At 39.9% G+C, this 18,398-nt stretch overlaps 1 protein-coding gene across 2 annotated transcripts in view; it reads left to right on the top strand.

Moving 5' to 3' along the window:
• Window positions 1-18,398, top strand: part of LOC132609091 (26S proteasome regulatory subunit 6A homolog) — a 36,478-nt gene that overhangs the window by 17,531 nt on the left and 549 nt on the right. Inside the window, exons 3-9 of one of the 2 annotated variants that reach the window (XM_060322930.1) lie at window positions 10,321-10,428; window positions 10,635-11,018; window positions 12,080-12,198; window positions 12,566-12,653; window positions 12,816-12,935; window positions 13,105-13,245; window positions 17,669-17,897. In XM_060322930.1, the coding sequence (XP_060178913.1) occupies window positions 10,321-10,428; window positions 10,635-11,018; window positions 12,080-12,198; window positions 12,566-12,653; window positions 12,816-12,935; window positions 13,105-13,245; window positions 17,669-17,686 (978 nt within the window). In that variant the 3' untranslated portion in view covers window positions 17,687-17,897. Of the gene's footprint in view, window positions 1-10,320; window positions 10,429-10,634; window positions 11,019-12,079; window positions 12,199-12,565; window positions 12,654-12,815; window positions 12,936-13,104; window positions 13,246-17,668; window positions 17,898-18,398 lie in introns of those variants that run through there. The other variant, XM_060322929.1, reaches the window with a different exon arrangement.

An 18,398-nucleotide genomic window follows, 5' to 3' on the forward strand; every position in this document is an offset into this window, starting at 1 on the left:
AATTGTCTCTTCTCTCTATCGTGAATCTATTTGTGTTGAAATCACCACAAACGACCCATGGTCCCTCCCAAAGTCCTCTATATGTTGCAATTTCTTCCCAACATGCTTGTCTATCGATTCTGGAGTGTGGTGCATATAGGCCAGTGAGACACCAACTGAAAGAATGTTGAGTTGATGTAAAACTGTATGTGATTGAAAAGGTTCCTTTATCAATCAAAACCCCTGTCCATAATTTGCTATCCCATAGCATGATAATGCCACCCTTGCTGCCTTCTGCTTCTAAATAGTCACATCTCATCCATCTAATTCCCCATAATTGCTTAGCAAAAAATTCTATATCTTTCACCAATTTAGTCTCTTGGAAACAATAGACATCTGCCCTCCATTCTTGAATGCAACTCTTAACAAGGTTTCTCTTTGAGACCTTGTTAAGTCCCCTGACATTCCATGAACATATATTTACCTTCATTTAAAAGATAATGAAAGAACCTTCCCCCTACTTCTCACTCCTTCAACCTCTTCATTAAGGTCTGACTCTAAATTCTTCAATTCATGTTTGCTTAATCCTCTATTTCTGGGAGCTTTACTTTTGGCATCCACAACTTGCACTCCAGCTTCTTGATTTTCCAATGAAATTTTCCTTTTGTGAAGTTTCATTAAAAGAGCTTTTGCCTCTTCCTCATATCCAACAAAAGCTGCACCATATGTTTCACTCAATTCTAACATATTATTTTTGAACCAGTTCAAGTCGACTTCTGCTTCATGCATCTCTTGGGACTGGATGGAAACTGGTTCAACCTCGTGGACTTGCATAAGTTGCTATTCTGCATTCTTGAAGGGAGCGGGGATTTGTAAGTCAGAGGTATCGTGTGAGGGAATCGGAACAAAAACCTCATGACTGGCTGATGGTTCGGTTGATTGTATGTCGGTAACATGATTGGGTTGTTCTGTTGAGAAAGAAGAAGGAAGGGTTTCAGTGGGTTGTTCTGTTGGAGAAGTCGACTTTGCTTCCCAGGCAGTGTAGGTTTGAAGAAATTTGATTGCGATCTCTTTTAATCCAACAAGGAGTGGGTCGGTTTGATGATTTTTATTAACGCAGTCATGTGCCTCCACACGTGCTTCATTAAAGGGCTGAGAACTATAATTAAGTGGAGCCTCATCCATTTGGGCCAAAACCCTAAATTTGTTAAGGCCCAAAGAATTTTCTGAGTTGGGTAATTTGGTCAGCTGGCCCATAGGAAAAGCAGCTTCAAGGGCACGTGAGGATGTCGCGTGACCTGTCTCTTTCTCACTGCTTAAAAGTACATCTTTCCCAGCTGTATTTTTCACAGACCGCTGGTCCGAAGGATGGACCAGATATGACGCAGAAGCCTCTTCTCCGGCAGAGAAAATCGCCGGCAATTCAACCCAGATCTGGATGGTGTAAAGGATTCCTCCATTTTCTATCATCATCTCCTTAGGGATAGAACTCCCATCTCCCTTGATTTTAACCCTAGCCCACTTCAAATGGTTACGAAGCTGAGTTTCCTCCTCCGTCTCCACCCATCCCCCACAAAAATCCCCAATGATTTTGAAGGTTTGTTGTGACCATAGTTGGAGGGGCAGCCCTACGAATTTTGCCCAGACAGAGTTAGTTTTTTTGCGAGAATCAATAGCTCCTATAGTGGGAGTCCACCATTGAAGTCTGATTTGATGTTTTCTCCATCTCCACTCGCCAAGCATTACTTCTTCTGCCACTTCTCTGGAGGCGAACTCCAAGAGGAAGCAGCGGTTCACCATCTCATAAATGTTTAAACCATGTGCTTGCTTCCATGTGCTTTGAGACCATCTTCTCAAATCTGATAACGTTGGTAGTTCTGATGCATTTTCGGGGAAGCTACACACTATACACCTGTTTAGAACTTCATTGTGGGGTGGGCTGGATATACTGTCGATGTGGACAGGTCCTTCTTTCTTCTGGTTTGATCTAGCAACTGGTGAGGGCTCATTTAAATCCCTATTAGCCCATTTAAAGCTCCTTACAGCCTCTGAATAGGGAATGTTTTTCTCTGTTAATCTGGTGGAAAAAGTTCTTGATTGAATGGCATGGCTCTTTATGAATCTACCCACTTTGTCTGCAATATCTTTCCATCCAACATTGAAAGCTAGTTCCGGGATGATTAGAACTGACCTTCTTTTTCCTCTTAGGCTTAAGATGCTGATGTAACGTCCATATCTATTGTAATTTCTTGATACAAAAATCTCCGACAGGTTATCTTTCTTCTTCCATCTTCTGACTGTGTTTCCATGCACCCTTGAGGCTTCCAACATAACCTGAACAATCCATTCCATCGTCTTAATATTGAAACTAGTTCTCCTGATAAAGTTCCTGCTTCTTTCTGTCCAGTCGAACCAAACATCTCTAGCTTCCGAAGATCTCATGATATCGTAGGATTTAAAACCTATGGCAAAGTAGATGGTGTTATCCATTTGAGGGAGTGGCTAGAGAAAGTAGAAAGAAAAGAAGGAAAGAGAGAGGGAGGTCTGAGAGAGTGGCTGGAGGGGGAGGAGAGAGAAAAAAGGAGGAAGAGAGAGGTTTCCGGCCTGGTAGGTTTTTCTTTCTCTAACTACTTGTAATTACTACTGAAAGTACACCTTTGGTGTATCTTCTTTGTTGATAATAGATATGTCAGCTGTTCCCAAAAAAAAAAAATGTGTGAAAAGAAGTTAACTAGATGGAAATCACAATATATTTCCCTAGGGGGCAGAGTCACTCTCATCAACTCAGTGTTGGATGCACTGCCGACTTACATGATGTCCATACTTCCCATCCCAGTGGAGATCATCCAAAGGCTTGACAAGATTAGGAGGGATTTTTTGTAGCTAGGAAATCAAGACACAAAGGTATTTCATCTAGTCAAATGGTGTGATGTTATGTTGGGGAAGAAACAAAGTGGATTAGGCATCAGGAATCACAAATTGCCGAGTAAAGCTCTTAAATTAAAGTGGTTGTGGAGGTATTCTCAAGATAATCAATCTTAATGGGGAAGCATCATCGAGACAAAGTATGGTGAAGAAAGCAAATGGATGACCAAAGAGGTGAACACTCCTTATGGTGTTAGTTTGTGGAGATCCATAAGAGTATTATGGCCTTTCTTGAAGAATCATACAGCAGTAAAGGCAAACAATGGAGATAAAACATCCTTTTGGGAAGACAGGAAAATCTCAAAATGCTCCCAGGCACGTTTACCAAGACTTTTCTCTCTCCTACTTTCTAGGATTGTAGAAGCCCCTTTTTTCCGGCTAGGTCCACCAGAATCCGCCCTTCATTCCCGCCAACAGTAATCACCCACTGTGGTTACTGGTAAAAACCATTTTCTACATTTTTTACTTTGATTAGTTCTGATCTTTTTTCATGGGGGAAAACAGAATTTATTTTAATGCTGGTTTCAAGTCTTTTGACATCACCAGGTGGACTTCAGGCAATGATCCTTGGTTCGACTGGGTCGAGAGAAGCAGAAATAGGCTGAGGAGGATAACCATCAGTAAGAAGCTTATGAAATGGGTCTGTTTCATCCTCAAGGAGGCTTCGAATGATCAAAAGAATACGGTGAGGAGACGGAGGACAAAGGATCAAGTGGCTGACTTTTATGGTACTAGGAAGTACAATGATCATGGAAGATACATGAGTATTCTGTCTCTTAAGGGTGAGGCTAGATCAGTAATTATAGTTCCTGAGCTAGCCATTAATGCAGGATGGAGAGACATAGCTTTTAAAATTGAAAGCTTCATTAAATGCTCAGTTCAACAGCCTTCCAAACCAACTCCCAGAATCGTTGATAAAGACTCCCCATGCAAAGGTAGTTAAGGAAAGCAAATGGCAATCCCAACCCACAAGCGATGGCACAGTTGACAGAGCCGGTCTTTTAGGAAGATGCTTAACAGGGACTTTTGGGAATCTTGAACAGCCTACGCTTTCAGATGTTCGTAGGTGGTCAGCATCGACATGGAAGAAAGCTTTTGGGGTGAACTTCTACGAGATGTCGGGGAATCTCTTTCTCTTTTGAGTTTCCCAACAGGAACATGGCACAATTGATTCTGCAAGGTGACTGGCTTTGGAAAAATATAAAGGTCAGGTTGGAATGGTGGAGTCCTTTTGTTGGCTGCTCATCAGTTCAACATAAGGAAAAGTCGACATGGGTTAGGGCAGTGGGCTTACCACTACATCTATGGTCACAAGACACTTTTCATGAAATAGGCGAGAAGTGTGGAGGGTGGAAGAATTCTGAAGAGGAGACTGAGCTCAAGAACCATCTTAAATGGGCTCATATTGAAGTTTATGGCGAGGGTAGCAAAATACACAATGAAGTCAACATATCAAAGGACGGGTATATCTTCACCATTGCGATTTGGGTTGAGAGAAATCCAAGCTTTGAGAAGATTCTGGCAGGAAAAGTGACGGAAGTGCAGGTCTCAGAGAAGGAGGAAGTCTGCCAGGTCTGCTCTTTAATGCAGGGTAATACCCAGAGGATAAAAGACTCGTATGAGGTTTTTACACAGATCTGTACGATGACAGCTGTGGACTGGAATGCATGTGCCGAGGTGGGGCCCTTAAAAAGGACGTGAAAATCAGACCAACCGTACAGATATTTTATTTAGTCCTTTGGGCCGGTTCAGTAAGGGTTCAGGTTGTGGGCCTGAAAAAGACAGAGCACATGTTATTATTAATAATTTTGGAGTCCAGCCCAACCTGGAAATTATATCAGATGTATTTATAGAGGAGATAGCGATAAACTCTATCACAAAGACTCTCTCCCACAGTTCTCTCTCAACTACTGATTCAATGGAAAATCTGCAAGCAAACAACTTGATTCTCTCAGATGTTTTAGAAAGGGAAGACGTACCAACTCTGCAATTGACAACGATGGAGGGGGGGAAATTGCAAGGAAAATCGCATGGAGGAGGTGGGTTGTCTACAACAAGTGGCAACTCTTGTTTCTGGGTCTAATTACGAATTATGGGATATAGATGAGGCCATACCCATTCTTACAGAACAAGATGACACTTATATTGATAAAGCAAGGGAGGCGACAGTTTGGGTCCAACAACATATGGCCAAATTTAACAAGATTTTTGGCGTTGATTTCAAAGGGCATGAAAAAGAAGCTACTGAGCTTCTTGTGCAGATAGATGCGTGCCGACAAGCAAGGAAAATGGAACCAACCTCGGCAATCAAGAAAACTAGGCCCAAAGGCATGCAGGAACTGAAGAATTTAATTACTTTTGATGTCACATTCAAAAGTAGTGGGAGCAGAAACAAGGGGAAAGGACAAACACAGGTTGAGTCATGAGACTCAAACTTGTGTCATGGAATGTTAGGGGATTGAATGATCTGGGGAAAAGAAGGTCGATTAATAGCCTTCTAGATCAATGGAAAGCTGATATTATATGTTTCCAGGAATCAAAATTAGAGGGGGATTTTCAGGATCTTATTAAACAAATTTGGGATGGAAGATGGGTGAAATATGCATGCTTAGAAGCTAGTGGTACCAGAGAGGGGATTCTTATGCTTTGGGATTGCAGAGTATGGAAGGGGAAAGTACTTCAAATGGGTGCATACACTTTAACTTGTAAATTTGAGGCGCTGTTACAGAATTTTAACTGCCACATATCAGGAGTCTATGCTCCAAACTGCAAGAAAGAAAGGAGGAACGTTTGGGAGGAACTGGGAGCAGTCAGAGGAATGATGGAGGGTATATGGGCTGTATGTGGTGATTTTAATGTTTGCAGGTTTGCCTCTGAGAAGACGAACTGTCTGAGGAGATCCTCAGCTATGGTAGAATTCTCGGATTTTATTGATGACATGGAACTTCTAGATTTGAACTTAGAAGGAGGAACTTTCACTTGGTTCAGCGGAGATACTCACAATACAGCATCCAGAATAGACAGGATTTTGTGCTCGGCTGAATGGAATAATCAATTCAGTAACATGAAGCAAACAACACTCCAAAGACTGACCTCTGATCATGTACCAACTGCCCTATTGTGTGGTTCTTGGGAACATAGTAAATCATATTTCAAATTTGAGAATTGGTGGCTGAATACTGAAGGTTTTGTGGACAGAATCAGCTCTTGGTGGAATTCCTTTCTTTTCTTTGGGAGACCTGATTACATTTTAGCTTGCAAACTTAAAGCTCTAAAATGTAAACTTAAGGAATGGAGCAGGAATGAACAGGGGAATTTGAAGATCAAATGGCAAATTTGGACTCTGTGCTTGATAGAAGAGCTCTGACAGAGGAGGAGGCAATCAAGAGGGCCTCTACACTTATGGAGTATGAAGAGCTACTAAAAAATGAAGAGACTGCATGGAGACAGATCCAGGGCTTTATGGTTGAAAGAAGGCGACAGCAACACAAGATTTTTCCATAACACTGCTAATGCTCATAAGAGAAACAACAATATTGATCATCTGGTGGTACAAGGGGATCTCATAGTGGAACCAGAAAGAGTCAAGGAGGAAATCATTTCTTTTTATAAAAAACTCTACACAGAGACAGAGATCTGGAGGCCTACTGGAGATTTGATTAATTACCCCTCAATTACAGAAGCAGAGAGGGATTCCCTTCAAAACAGATTTGAGGAACAGGAAGTATATAGTTGCCTGAAGCAGTGTGCTATAGATAAAGCACCTGGTCCTGATGGGTACAGCATGGGGTTTTATATCAAGTGTTGGGATGTTTTAAAGCAAGATATAATGTAGGCTTTTCACAATTTCCATGATCAGGAAATGTTTGAGAAAAGCTTCAATGCTACTTATAATGCCTTGATTCCCAAGAAGGCAGGGGCAGAGGAGCTGAAAGATTTCAGACCGATAAGTCTGATAGGAAGTTTCTACAAGCTTTTATCAAAGGTTTTGACTGAAAGGTTAAAAAAGGTGATGGATAAACTAGTGGACTCTCAACAGATGGCCTTCATCAGAGGGAGACAGATAATGGATGCTGTGTTAATTGCTAATGAAGCAGTGGATTCAAGAATTTCACAAAACAAGCCTGGCATTTTGTGCAAACTGGACATTGAGAAAGCATATGATCATGTGAATTGGGAGTTTCTTCTTAGAATTCTAAAGCAAATGGGTTTTGGAGAGCAATGGATCAGGTGGATCAAGTTCTGTTTGTCCACTGTCAAGTTTTCCATTCTTATCAATGGTGCTCCTGAAGGTTTTTTTGATGCTCATAGAGGGATTAGACAAGGAGATCCCTTGTCTCCTTTTCTATTCATTCTTGTCATGGAGGGTCTAGACAACATGATAAAAATAGCCAAATCAAATAGGTTTTGAGGTAGCCAGAGGCGGCGACAGGAGTTTGGATGTCTCACCTTCAATATGCAGATGACACTTTAATTTTTTGTGATGCAGAGGAGGAGCAGGTTAAGTTTCTGAGACTCATTTTGGTCTACTTTGAAGGAATCTCAGGACTTCATATCAATTGGAGGAAAAGCCATATTTATCCCATTAACTCTGTCCCTAATTTGGAGTTGTTGGTTTCAATTTTGGTAGGTGAAGTGGGTCAGTTACCTACTGTCTATCTTGGGATGCCACTAGGTGCAAAGTCAAAATTCAAAGAGATATGGGATGCAGTTTTGGAGAAATGTGAAAAGAAGTTGTCCAGATGGATATCTCAGTATTTGTCTCTGGGAGACAGGCTTACTTTGATTAATGCAGTGCTTGATGCTCTACCAACTTACATGTTATCTCTATTCCCTATCCCTTCTGGAGTGGTTCAATGACTGGATAAGATTAGAAGATCTTTTTCTGGCAAGGGAACAGTGACAAAAGAAATTTCCACTTAGTAAAGTGGAAAGAACTGATTACTAGCAAAAAACAGGGTGGTCTTGGTATTAAAAATCTGAAGAATCATCGTAAGGCATTAAAATTGAAGGGGCTATGGAGGTATTCTAAGGAGCCTCAATCTCTTTGGGTAAATGTTATCAAGATAAAGTATGGGGAACTGGATTGCTGGGCCACCAAGGAGGCAAATAGTCCATATGGTGTGACCTTATGGAGGTCCATCAGAGCCTGGTGGCCTTTCTTAAAGAGACACTCTGTCATTAAAGATCAGAATGGTAACAAAACACTCTTTTGGAAAGACAAGTGGTTGGGCAGTAGGAGCTTTCAGGACTCCTTTCCTGATCTGTTTATTCTGGTTCAACATCAGAATAAGACAGTGGCTGAGATGTGGTCACCTCAAGGTTTGGAGCTGATTTTCAGGAGAATGATGAACGACGGGGAAATTCCCAGGTTGACTGAACTTTTTAGCCTTCTGGAAACTTTTCAAGGTGTGCAAGATGGAGAGGACTGTTTGTGGTGGACTGGACATACCAAAGGGCAGTATATGGTGAAATCTGGATACAACATTATGAACACAATAGCGCCACAGACCTTTGTTTGGCCTTGGAAACACATCTGGAAAGTAAAGATACCACACAAGGTTGCTTGCTTTACTTGGTTTTTAGCTAAGGAGGCTGTGTGTTAACCCGATGAAGAGAGGCATCACCGTAGACTCAAACTGCTGCTTATGTGGGACAGAAGCTGAAACTGTAGGACACTTATTTCTACATTGCAAGGTCACAAGCCAGTTATGGAAGATTTTTCTCAATCTCAGGGGCATCTCTTGGACAATGCCTAGCAAGATTGTTGAGACTCTTTTTAGCTGGGAGGAGGCTGGGATTGGGGCAAAGAGTAGAAGAAATTGGAGGATCATCCCAGCATGTATATGGTGGACAATCTGGAAAGAAAGGAATGCCAGATGTTTTGAGAATAGAAGTAGTACAATTCAGATGATCAAGCTCACCTGTGTTAGGCCACTTTGTTTTTGGTGTACAAATGCATACCCTGAAGATACAGAGACAATCCTAGATGTTCTTGATTCATTTTAGGATTGCAGCTATGCTTCAGTGACTCTTGTTTAATTTTTTTCTTTTTCTCCTTTTTTCTCTTGTAAAGGGGTTTTCAGTACTGGGGACAGTACTGGTCTATAATACAAAATATTGCCTGTTTTAAAAAAAATAAAATCCTTTTGGGAGGATAAATGGTTGGGCAGTGGAAGTTTGAAGGACCTTTTTCCTGACATTTATAGGCTGGCTGCATATCAACAAAAGACTGTAGCTGAAACATGGAATCCTCAAGGATGGAGCACTCAGTTTAGGAGGAATTTTAATGATTGGGAAATTAACACACTGACTGAATTCTTTAGAAAGCTGGAAGAATTCGAAGGCACCGTGGATGGAGTAAATAAATTGTGGTGGAAAGAAGACAGTAAAGGCATATTTAAAGTGAATTCAGCATACAAATTTTTGAACCAAGGTAATCAACTGGTGCAACATTGGCCTTGGAAGCATATATGGAAAGTGAAAATACCATACAAAGTAGCATGTTTCACTTGGTTGTTGGCAAGGGAAGCTGTTTTGACTCAGGAAAATCTTAAAAAGAGGAAGTTCTCTCTTTGTTCCAGATGCTATTTATGTGGTGAAAAGGCTGAAACAGTCAGCCATCTGTTTTTACAATGCAAAATAACAGACCAGCTTTGGAGAATTTTTGTTAACCTTAGGGGCTTGGCTTGGGTAATGCCAAACAAGATTACTCAAGTACTATATAGCTGGGAGGAGGCAGGAGTAGGAGCTGCAGACAGAGAGAGATGGAGGATTGTTCTTGCCTGTATCTGGTGGACAATTTGGAAAGAAAGGAATTCAAGGTGTTTTGAGGACAGCAGCAATGAAGTACAAAATATCAAACTGAATTGCGTTGACTTTTTTGTTCTGGTGTAAGCAGATTTATCCAGAAGATACTGAATCCATTGTAGATATTCTAGGATCTTGTTAGAATGTTGGATCAGTGTTTTCCTTTTGCCTGATGTAAATATGGTTTTCAGCACAACCTATGTGCTGGTTTAGTCTATACATACAACTGTTACTTTCTCAAAAAAAAAAAAAGAAGAGAAACACTGATTGGTGCCAGGGGAGAAAGGAGAGGGCTGGCGATTGATTGTATGTTTTGCAAAACAATAGTGGTTTTCCTTGCAATGTCTACTATTCCTTGTTATTGAAAGTGATCTTTTTCCATTTCTTAAGGGTATATGCATGTATAAGAAGGCATATTTTGACATTTCTGACTTTTTGTTAAGAAATCAAATTGCCTAGAAGACCTTGGGGAAGATGATATATTTGCACATATTATTATTCTCCTCTCTTTTTCTTAATCTTGTTTTGTTTAGGAGGGGGTTTATGCAAAGAGGGAGTATAGGGCAGTTTATTTTTGAGGCACTCACTTGATCCTTGTCTTTTCAGATTTTGGAAATGAATCCAGAGGAAGATGATGAGGAGGATGGTGCAAATATTGATCTTGACTCACAAAGGAAGGGCAAATGTGTTGTGCTGAAAACATCCACGCGCCAGGTGAGTCGTTAGACTCATAAAATTGTGTAACTATTTTTCTGCGATGCGTAACTGCCGGCATTTTCTTCTTCAAAGTAGTGTTATTTTAATTTTTCCTCCCAAAGCTTCTTTGGAATTTAACTCGGTCCTTGTGCTCCATATGAAAGCCATTTGGTTTTAGCAAAGATATTGTGCTAATTGAAGTCCTTTCTTCTTGCCAATTGCAGACAATTTTCCTGCCTGTTGTTGGCCTTGTTGACCCGGACAAGTTAAAGCCTGGTGATCTGGTTGGAGTAAACAAAGACAGTTATTTGATATTAGACACATTGCCATCTGAATACGATTCACGGGTGAAGGCAATGGAAGTTGATGAAAAACCAACTGAAGACTACAATGATATTGGAGGCCTTGAGAAACAGATTCAAGAACTAGTAGAGGCAATTGTTTTACCTATGACGCACAAAGAACGGTTCCAGAAATTAGGCGTTCGTCCTCCAAAAGGAGTTCTTTTGTACGGGCCTCCTGGGACTGGGAAAACTCTCATGGCCCGAGCCTGTGCTGCACAAACAAATGCCACTTTTCTTAAGCTAGCAGGACCACAGCTTGTGCAGGTGAATTTTCTTCTACTTCCGGTGTTTTTTGTGTTTACTTGCTTTAATTCATACGAGATACTCTGCATGTACAAGTTACTCTTGTATCTCGTATCCCCTTCTCTTAATTTGTATTTTTTCTACATGTAATGTATCCCCCGTTTTCTTTCCTTGCAATTGGGACAAATAGTTGCTCTAGAATGCATTTATTGCAATTGTATTTAAGTAAGATGCTAAGATGCTTCTCATATCAAACTTACTGATGATCTTGTCAAAAGGATGATGCGTTCGATTTCTCTTGCATTTAGTTTAAATTCGTAAATATCAGTTAAAGCCTATGCGTTTGATCTATCTAGTTTTTGGAGCTTTTAAAAGATTTGATAGTTTGATTTGGAATCTTCAAAAAAAGATGCTACTTTGCAAACAGCTCAAACGAACACTTTCCGCAAAACTCAGAAAGTTAGTTTGCAAACTCAATTTTTGCGAACCCGAAAACAAGCGCCACCTTAGAATATGTCTAGGTCATTAGACAACATGTTAATTAGTATAAGACAGCTACTTAGGTGGTGGAACATGAATTATGCTTTTTCCGTAGATGGTATAGTAACATCTATGAGATTAGGAACTAAATTATATCAAGGAAACAGTGTATCTATAATTACACAAGGGCGAGAGGTCACTCTCGCATGCATTCTCAAACTGTCATATTTCTCTCTAGGTTATTTGTTCACGGCATGATTTTGATGTCAAGCAACCATCTTCAAGTTATCCATGTATCTGGAGTGGAAATACTCATAATGTTGTTGCTAGCGTGTTTCATCAGTAACATTATATGCTAGACTTTCACAACATGGAATAGGCATAACTAGCTATTGAAATTGAATGTGTCAAGCTAATTTCCATAAATTGATTTACTAGAGCAAATTGTTTCTGAAAGAGAACTTCATATCATGACATATAATTTGCATTTAGAAGTTTATGATTTAATTGTTTGGCATTCTGAAGTTAACTACCCGATTAGTGCATAAAACAACTGCGCCTCATTTATACTGCTTATCAAAGAACCCCTGTACTAAATATAGATGTTCATTGGAGATGGGGCAAAACTTGTTCGTGATGCTTTCCAGCTGGCAAAGGAGAAATCACCCTGCATCATTTTTATTGATGAGATTGATGCTATAGGCACAAAGCGTTTTGATAGGTAACCATGTTGCTGATGTTCTTTTCACTTAGAAATGTTTGAATCTTACACAGACACACACATAATATGCACTCATGCTATATGCTATGATGAGTCTTATGACTGAAAAAATGATCACTTTTTTTGATATGAAATTTCGCTCTAAACCTCCTTATATAATATGCAGACTCTTGCTGATGTTCTTGTCACTTTCAAATGTTTGAATCTCACACACACACACACACGCATAATATGCAGACTCTTAATATATGTTATGACAGAGAAAAATGATCACTTTGTACTTAATGAAATAAGTTTCACTCTAAACCTCTTTATAGATGCAGTACTGCTGTATCTTCACTTACTAAATTATGTTGTTTGATCACAGTGAAGTTAGTGGGGATCGAGAGGTCCAAAGAACCATGTTGGAGTTACTTAATCAGCTTGATGGTTTCAGCAGTGATGATCGGATAAAGGTTTTTTTCCTCTTGCTTGTAATAATATATTTCTACTTCTGTGCACCTTAAACTAGTTTGGACATTGAGAACCTGGTAATTTCTACTATACATGGTGATTTTAACTATTCTGGTTCTCTACGTTTTGAGTGAATTGTATTGGTCTCTTTCCTTTACTTTCAGGTGATCGCAGCAACGAACCGAGCCGATATTTTGGATCCTGCTTTGATGCGGTCTGGTCGATTGGATCGTAAGATTGAGTTCCCCCATCCTACAGAGGAAGCTAGGGCTCGAATCTTGCAGGTAAGTCTTTCTCTAAACTTTTCTGATTTCATTTCCATAGCCCTTGCTTGCTTATAAAAGGAATAACAAAAGAAAGTGTCTATAAAGGCGGCCTCCTTTCCCTATTCTAGGAAATAAGTTCGTCAGTGTTTTGGTTCTAGTGTCTTTTAACTCTTTATTGGAATTGCAGATTCACTCTAGAAAGATGAATGTTAACCCTGATGTCAATTTCGAGGAGTTGGCTCGATCCACAGATGATTTTAATGGGGCTCAATTAAAAGCTGTATGCGTTGAGGCTGGCATGTTAGCACTCCGCCGTGATGCCACTGAGGTCCCTTTCTTTCTCCTTGCTTTCTCTAGTATTTGTGACTCTCAACGTGTACATGAATGCACTATTGAGTTGATACTCTGGCTATGATCTTCAGAGTCCGGAACCAAAATGACCCAATAAAAACTCAAGTGAACCAAAATACCCCAAAAAAAAAAAATGGTACAAAAGTACCTTTAGCGCAGTAAAATACTACGCTAAAGCACTGAACTGTAACGGCACCGTTAAGAATACTGCGCTAAATCATATTTCTCTCTCCCTTATAGCACAATAAAATACTGCGGTATAGGAGTCTCTATTTTCCCAAAATATCCTCTTATTACATTTTCACACTTTTTTACCTACTTTAACCGTATATTAATCATGCTTTGAGACTCCGGAACTTCAATATTTTATATAGAACCTTACTTATTTTTGTGCGATTAATAAGGTAGGCTCAATACATCAAAGAATGCGCAAAAACGGCTTGTCGTTTTAGTGGTTGAAAAGCGCTCGAAGTCCATTTTTTGTTTGAAGACTTATAGTCCTTAGCTTTACGTTATTTATGTTTTAGGGTTTCGTGTTATTTTTAAATTAATGCTTAACTTTATTTCGAATGTGTCATTTTTTTATTATCAATTTAGGATGTGACTATAAGCAATAATAAAGACGAAGATAATATTTATAAATATAAATAGCTATGAAAAAAATATATAATACTTACGATAAACTGTACAACACTAATGTATATACACTATCGTGGATGGGTCCCACATGTGGTAAGCCTGAGACTATCCTTGGGCCTAAGGCTCATACCATCCCCCCACCGCCCTCGCCATCGTCTCCATCACCCTTTTTCCTCTTAATAACCGGGCGCTCCAAGTCATGATCATCTCCTCTTCTCCTGACCGTTGCGCCTTTGACTAGAACGTGCTTCTTCTTGGGATCTAGTCCCGCTGGCACGCTCAGAACCTCAGGCTGAGCTGGGTCTGGAAACTCGACCTCTTCCCATTAGGAGTTGCCACCGTAGGCGCCGAAGGATGAACCTGAAAAACATATAATAATTAGTACAATTTCTTGTTTATTCAATTGAATACATTAACGTTTGTTGAATAATCGAACCTGTGTATCGGCGGGCGCCTGAGTATGCTCTTGAGGTGGGTCTGTAGGCATCTGAGATGGGTCTGGTGCTGAATATGATGTAGTCTCCTGGATGAGATGCTGTTCGAGGTCCAAATAAAGGTTAAAAAAATTAAGTTAATATTCACCTTATATTGAATGAAATTGATTTGAAGTAAAAATCTTACTTGTGGCTCGATAGTCTCAGGAGAAGACACCTCTGCCTCGGCAGACTCACGAGAAGGCTCCTGAATGGGTCGCTTCTGTGGACTCACTGGCGTCGAATCCTAAAATATGAAAAATTACGAAATAATAAGTAGCATATATATATATATATATATATATATATATATATATATATATATATATATATATATATATTTTAAATAATCAAATATGTATTTTAAATATTCACCTTATATTGAATAAAATTGATTTTAATAAAAAGCTTACTTGTGGCTCGGTAGGCTGATGATAAGGCTCCTGAATGAGTCGCTCCTGTGAACCCACTGACGTCGAATCCTAAAATATGAAAAATTACGAAATAATAAGGAACATATATATTTAAAATAAGTAATTTAAATGATCAAATAAGTATTTTAAATACTAATCGGGATTAAAAAGTCATCGAAGTCAAGAATCATGGGTCCCCCTAAATCCCTCACAGGCCACTCATCACCTAATGACGCACGTAACACCGCCCAATTGAAGTCTCAGCAAGTAGGAGCGCCGGCATAAACGTAGGTGACTGTCCAGGTGAGTTGCCACTGGCCTGGAACGGCTGCGGATGGACTAGAACGGGAACGTCCTCTGGAATGGGAGCGGTCTCATCTACCTCATCTACCAGATGGTGTCCTCCACCACCAGGTCCTCTAGCAGCAGCACCGCGTCCTCTACGTGCACTGCGTCCTTTGGCAGCACGGCCTCCTCCTCTGGCAGCACCACGTCCTCCTCCTGGCGCTGGCTGATCTGGAACAGGCTCCTCCATGCACCTAAACTCTCTTGCTTGTCGGATACCATTCTCGGATATCTATACCTAGTCAAATGGCCGACCACCGCTAAAGTGTCCAACCTGTGCTCCCAACGGTGGAGCTGGACAGCCATCAAAACCAGAAATGCATCATCAACGGCGGCTCGATCGTCCCACTGGTAGTGTTGGAGCTCATGACGAACGTCAGGGGGTATACTCTGTGTATGCCCAAACTGTCGTAAGACTCGCTCGGGCATGTGGTCCTCAACGATGTCCAGGTGTATCAATGGACATCGCGACCTCCACACCCCCTGACCTGCCCTGCAAAGGCTGGCAACCCATTTAATAGAGTAGCGTGCGACGTCCATATAAATAGCTGCATAACATATAAATACAAATTAGTGATCACCAAGTAGAAAAGATGTTTAATTAAATTAATAATGTAAAGTTAAATAGTTTTACCGCATCGTCCGTCGTGTGATCAAGCTGATCCCGAAATGGAAGAATACTATGATGCATATCCACATCCCGGTCAAAACCCGACATCCACCTTCTCGGATAGGGCATGTCAATATCGAGGTGATGCCTAGGTAGAGGCTGAAAAGACAGCATCCTCTCCTGACGCCCATAACTATAAGCGATATTAGAAAATATGATTTTTTAGTCGTCGTTTCAAGAGGTTTGTTTACAACACCCACTTAAAATATTACCGGGAGAAGAGTAAAAAATCCACACACATCGCTGACAACACCAATATACGCTCGACATAGGCATCTGTAAAGATACGCCAAAACAGCACCACCCCGTTGTAGTCTCCCAAGAGGTCTAAATGCTCCAAGAAGACCAAATATCGTAAAGTGACAAAGGCACCCGATGAGTTCGGGAACAAGATGCCCCCGAATATAATAAGCGGGCACAAACGGGCATGACGATGGACAACGTCTGGCTGAATGCCGTCCTCTACAGGATCCTCTGCCTCCAAATAAGTGCAGAGTGCACTAATCTTCACCCGACTCTGTCCCGGCATCTGGCCCTCGGCATCAGGCACAAGTGGGCGAGCCTAGTCAACTCCGTCACCCATGTACTACCAGGAGGAGGCTCGTACCGAGTGTATAATGGCTCTCCATCTACCCGCAATCCAAAGAGGACCTCCACATCATGAAGTTTAATCGTGGCCTCACCGGTGCGAAGATGGAAGGTATGTGTCTTCGGCCTCCACCGCTCAATCATGGCCGTAATGAGCGCCCAATCATGCTGCACCCGACCAATGGACATGCAACGATAGATACCGCCCCGAAACAATATCTCTAAGACGCGGGGGTGTGGGAGCGCTCACGTAAAAGAGCCCACGCTCTTTGCAGCCTACGGGGACGGAGCCTAGTCGATATCCCTATAGTACCAGTCCATAATAACTCTGACCGATGATTGTCAAAGACAATACTGATCTATCATCAGGCCCTAGGTGAACAGTGGGCCCCGGGTGATCATCGGGCCCTGGGGGAACATTCGGATCCATGAAAGAGTTGGGTCTGTACAAACTAAATTATTCATTATTCTTGAAATTAAAGAGAAATTATATTAACTAATTAATCATTTGTAGGGACTATGTGAATTATGTTGTATTATATCTTGTGAATAATTAACATGGGATAAACAATTTCACAAATAAATAAAGTAACAATGCCATAATTAACATAAGAGGAGATTACTATATTTTGGGGGTGTCTAGTCTCTATGGATGTGCGTTGCACGAATATTTCTTGTTGATTTTTATAATATTATTTATATTCTATTGATAAGCAACTTGAAAAAATAATATCTAATTATTATCTTGAATACAATATTTATTTTGAATGTATAAAAATCAAATATTTACTGCCTCGCACGATTCTGAATATTTGATTTGGTAATTTTGTTATCAATCTTTAGTAGATAGTCTTTTCCAAAAATTATTTTCACTCTCCAACCAAATATTGGAAGAAAATAATTATTTTTCAGAATAACTTTCGTCATATTAAATGTGCAATAAATTTAATATGTGATGGCAGAGACTTTTAAGTTAATTAGTTTAGAAATCGAAATTCAGCAGTAATATTTGTTTAGAACTCTATTTTGAATATGCGATATATTTTTAGTTGACCAAATAGCCAACACAAATATGATAAGATTAGACTAAAAGAGTATATTTGTCGACCACATTTTTTTCTAGAAACTTTGCATTTTATCGTTAACGTATGTATTTATGAAATTCATAATAATTTGGGGGGTATTTTGGATCACTTGAGTTTTTATTGGGTCATTTTGGTTCCGGACTCATGATTTTCATCTGTTTGGTGTAATTTCTCTAATTTAATTCAGGACACAATGGATCTATGAAAAAACACAAACAACAGATAGCCGCAATGTTTCTTGGGTATGATCAATGTTAGTTGGCCTAAAATCAGGGAAAAAGGAGCAGAAGATAGCTGCATGTCTATTGCATCTGATCATGCTAGTTGACCCAAAAAAAGTTTAGGATGTTTGGATTAATTGAACATGTCGGAAGCTTAAAATCTGAATAACCTGAGCATTGCAAATGTTTTGAGTAGTGAGAGGTATATTACAATTTTTTCCCGTGAAATGTGATCTATTTATTCTATTTTTGGCTGCTATTGGGAAATGATGTTATAGAGAACATGTAGTGTAACATAAGTCGGTTTAAAAAAAAAAAAAAAGCTTGATTGTTATAGTGAAATGTTGTAGAGGCCCACCGTTATAGAGAGGTCTCACTGTATATGTGAAAACTTATTTGGAAAGTAAGAAAGATGCAAAGGACTGTTTTTGGCTAAAAGAGTAATATTTTATTTCAGATGTCAAATTCTTCTTCCCACTAGTTGTAAAATTATGTAGCACACTTGTAAATTTTTTAGTTCATGACAAACTAGTTAGGACCTTCAAGTGGTAATTAAAAATTCATATTTTACCAGTCCAAATGAAAAAGGCCCTTAATGTCAGAGGGTTTCAACTAGTGGGGGTTGATAGTTATTGGTCCTGTCAAGCAAAGAATTAAAATTGAAGCTAATAAAAAAATGGATGAAACACATTCCCA

The sequence above is a fragment of the Lycium barbarum genome, chromosome 9 (genome assembly GCF_019175385.1).
Source record: "Lycium barbarum isolate Lr01 chromosome 9, ASM1917538v2, whole genome shotgun sequence".
NCBI lineage: Eukaryota > Viridiplantae > Streptophyta > Magnoliopsida > Solanales > Solanaceae > Lycium > Lycium barbarum.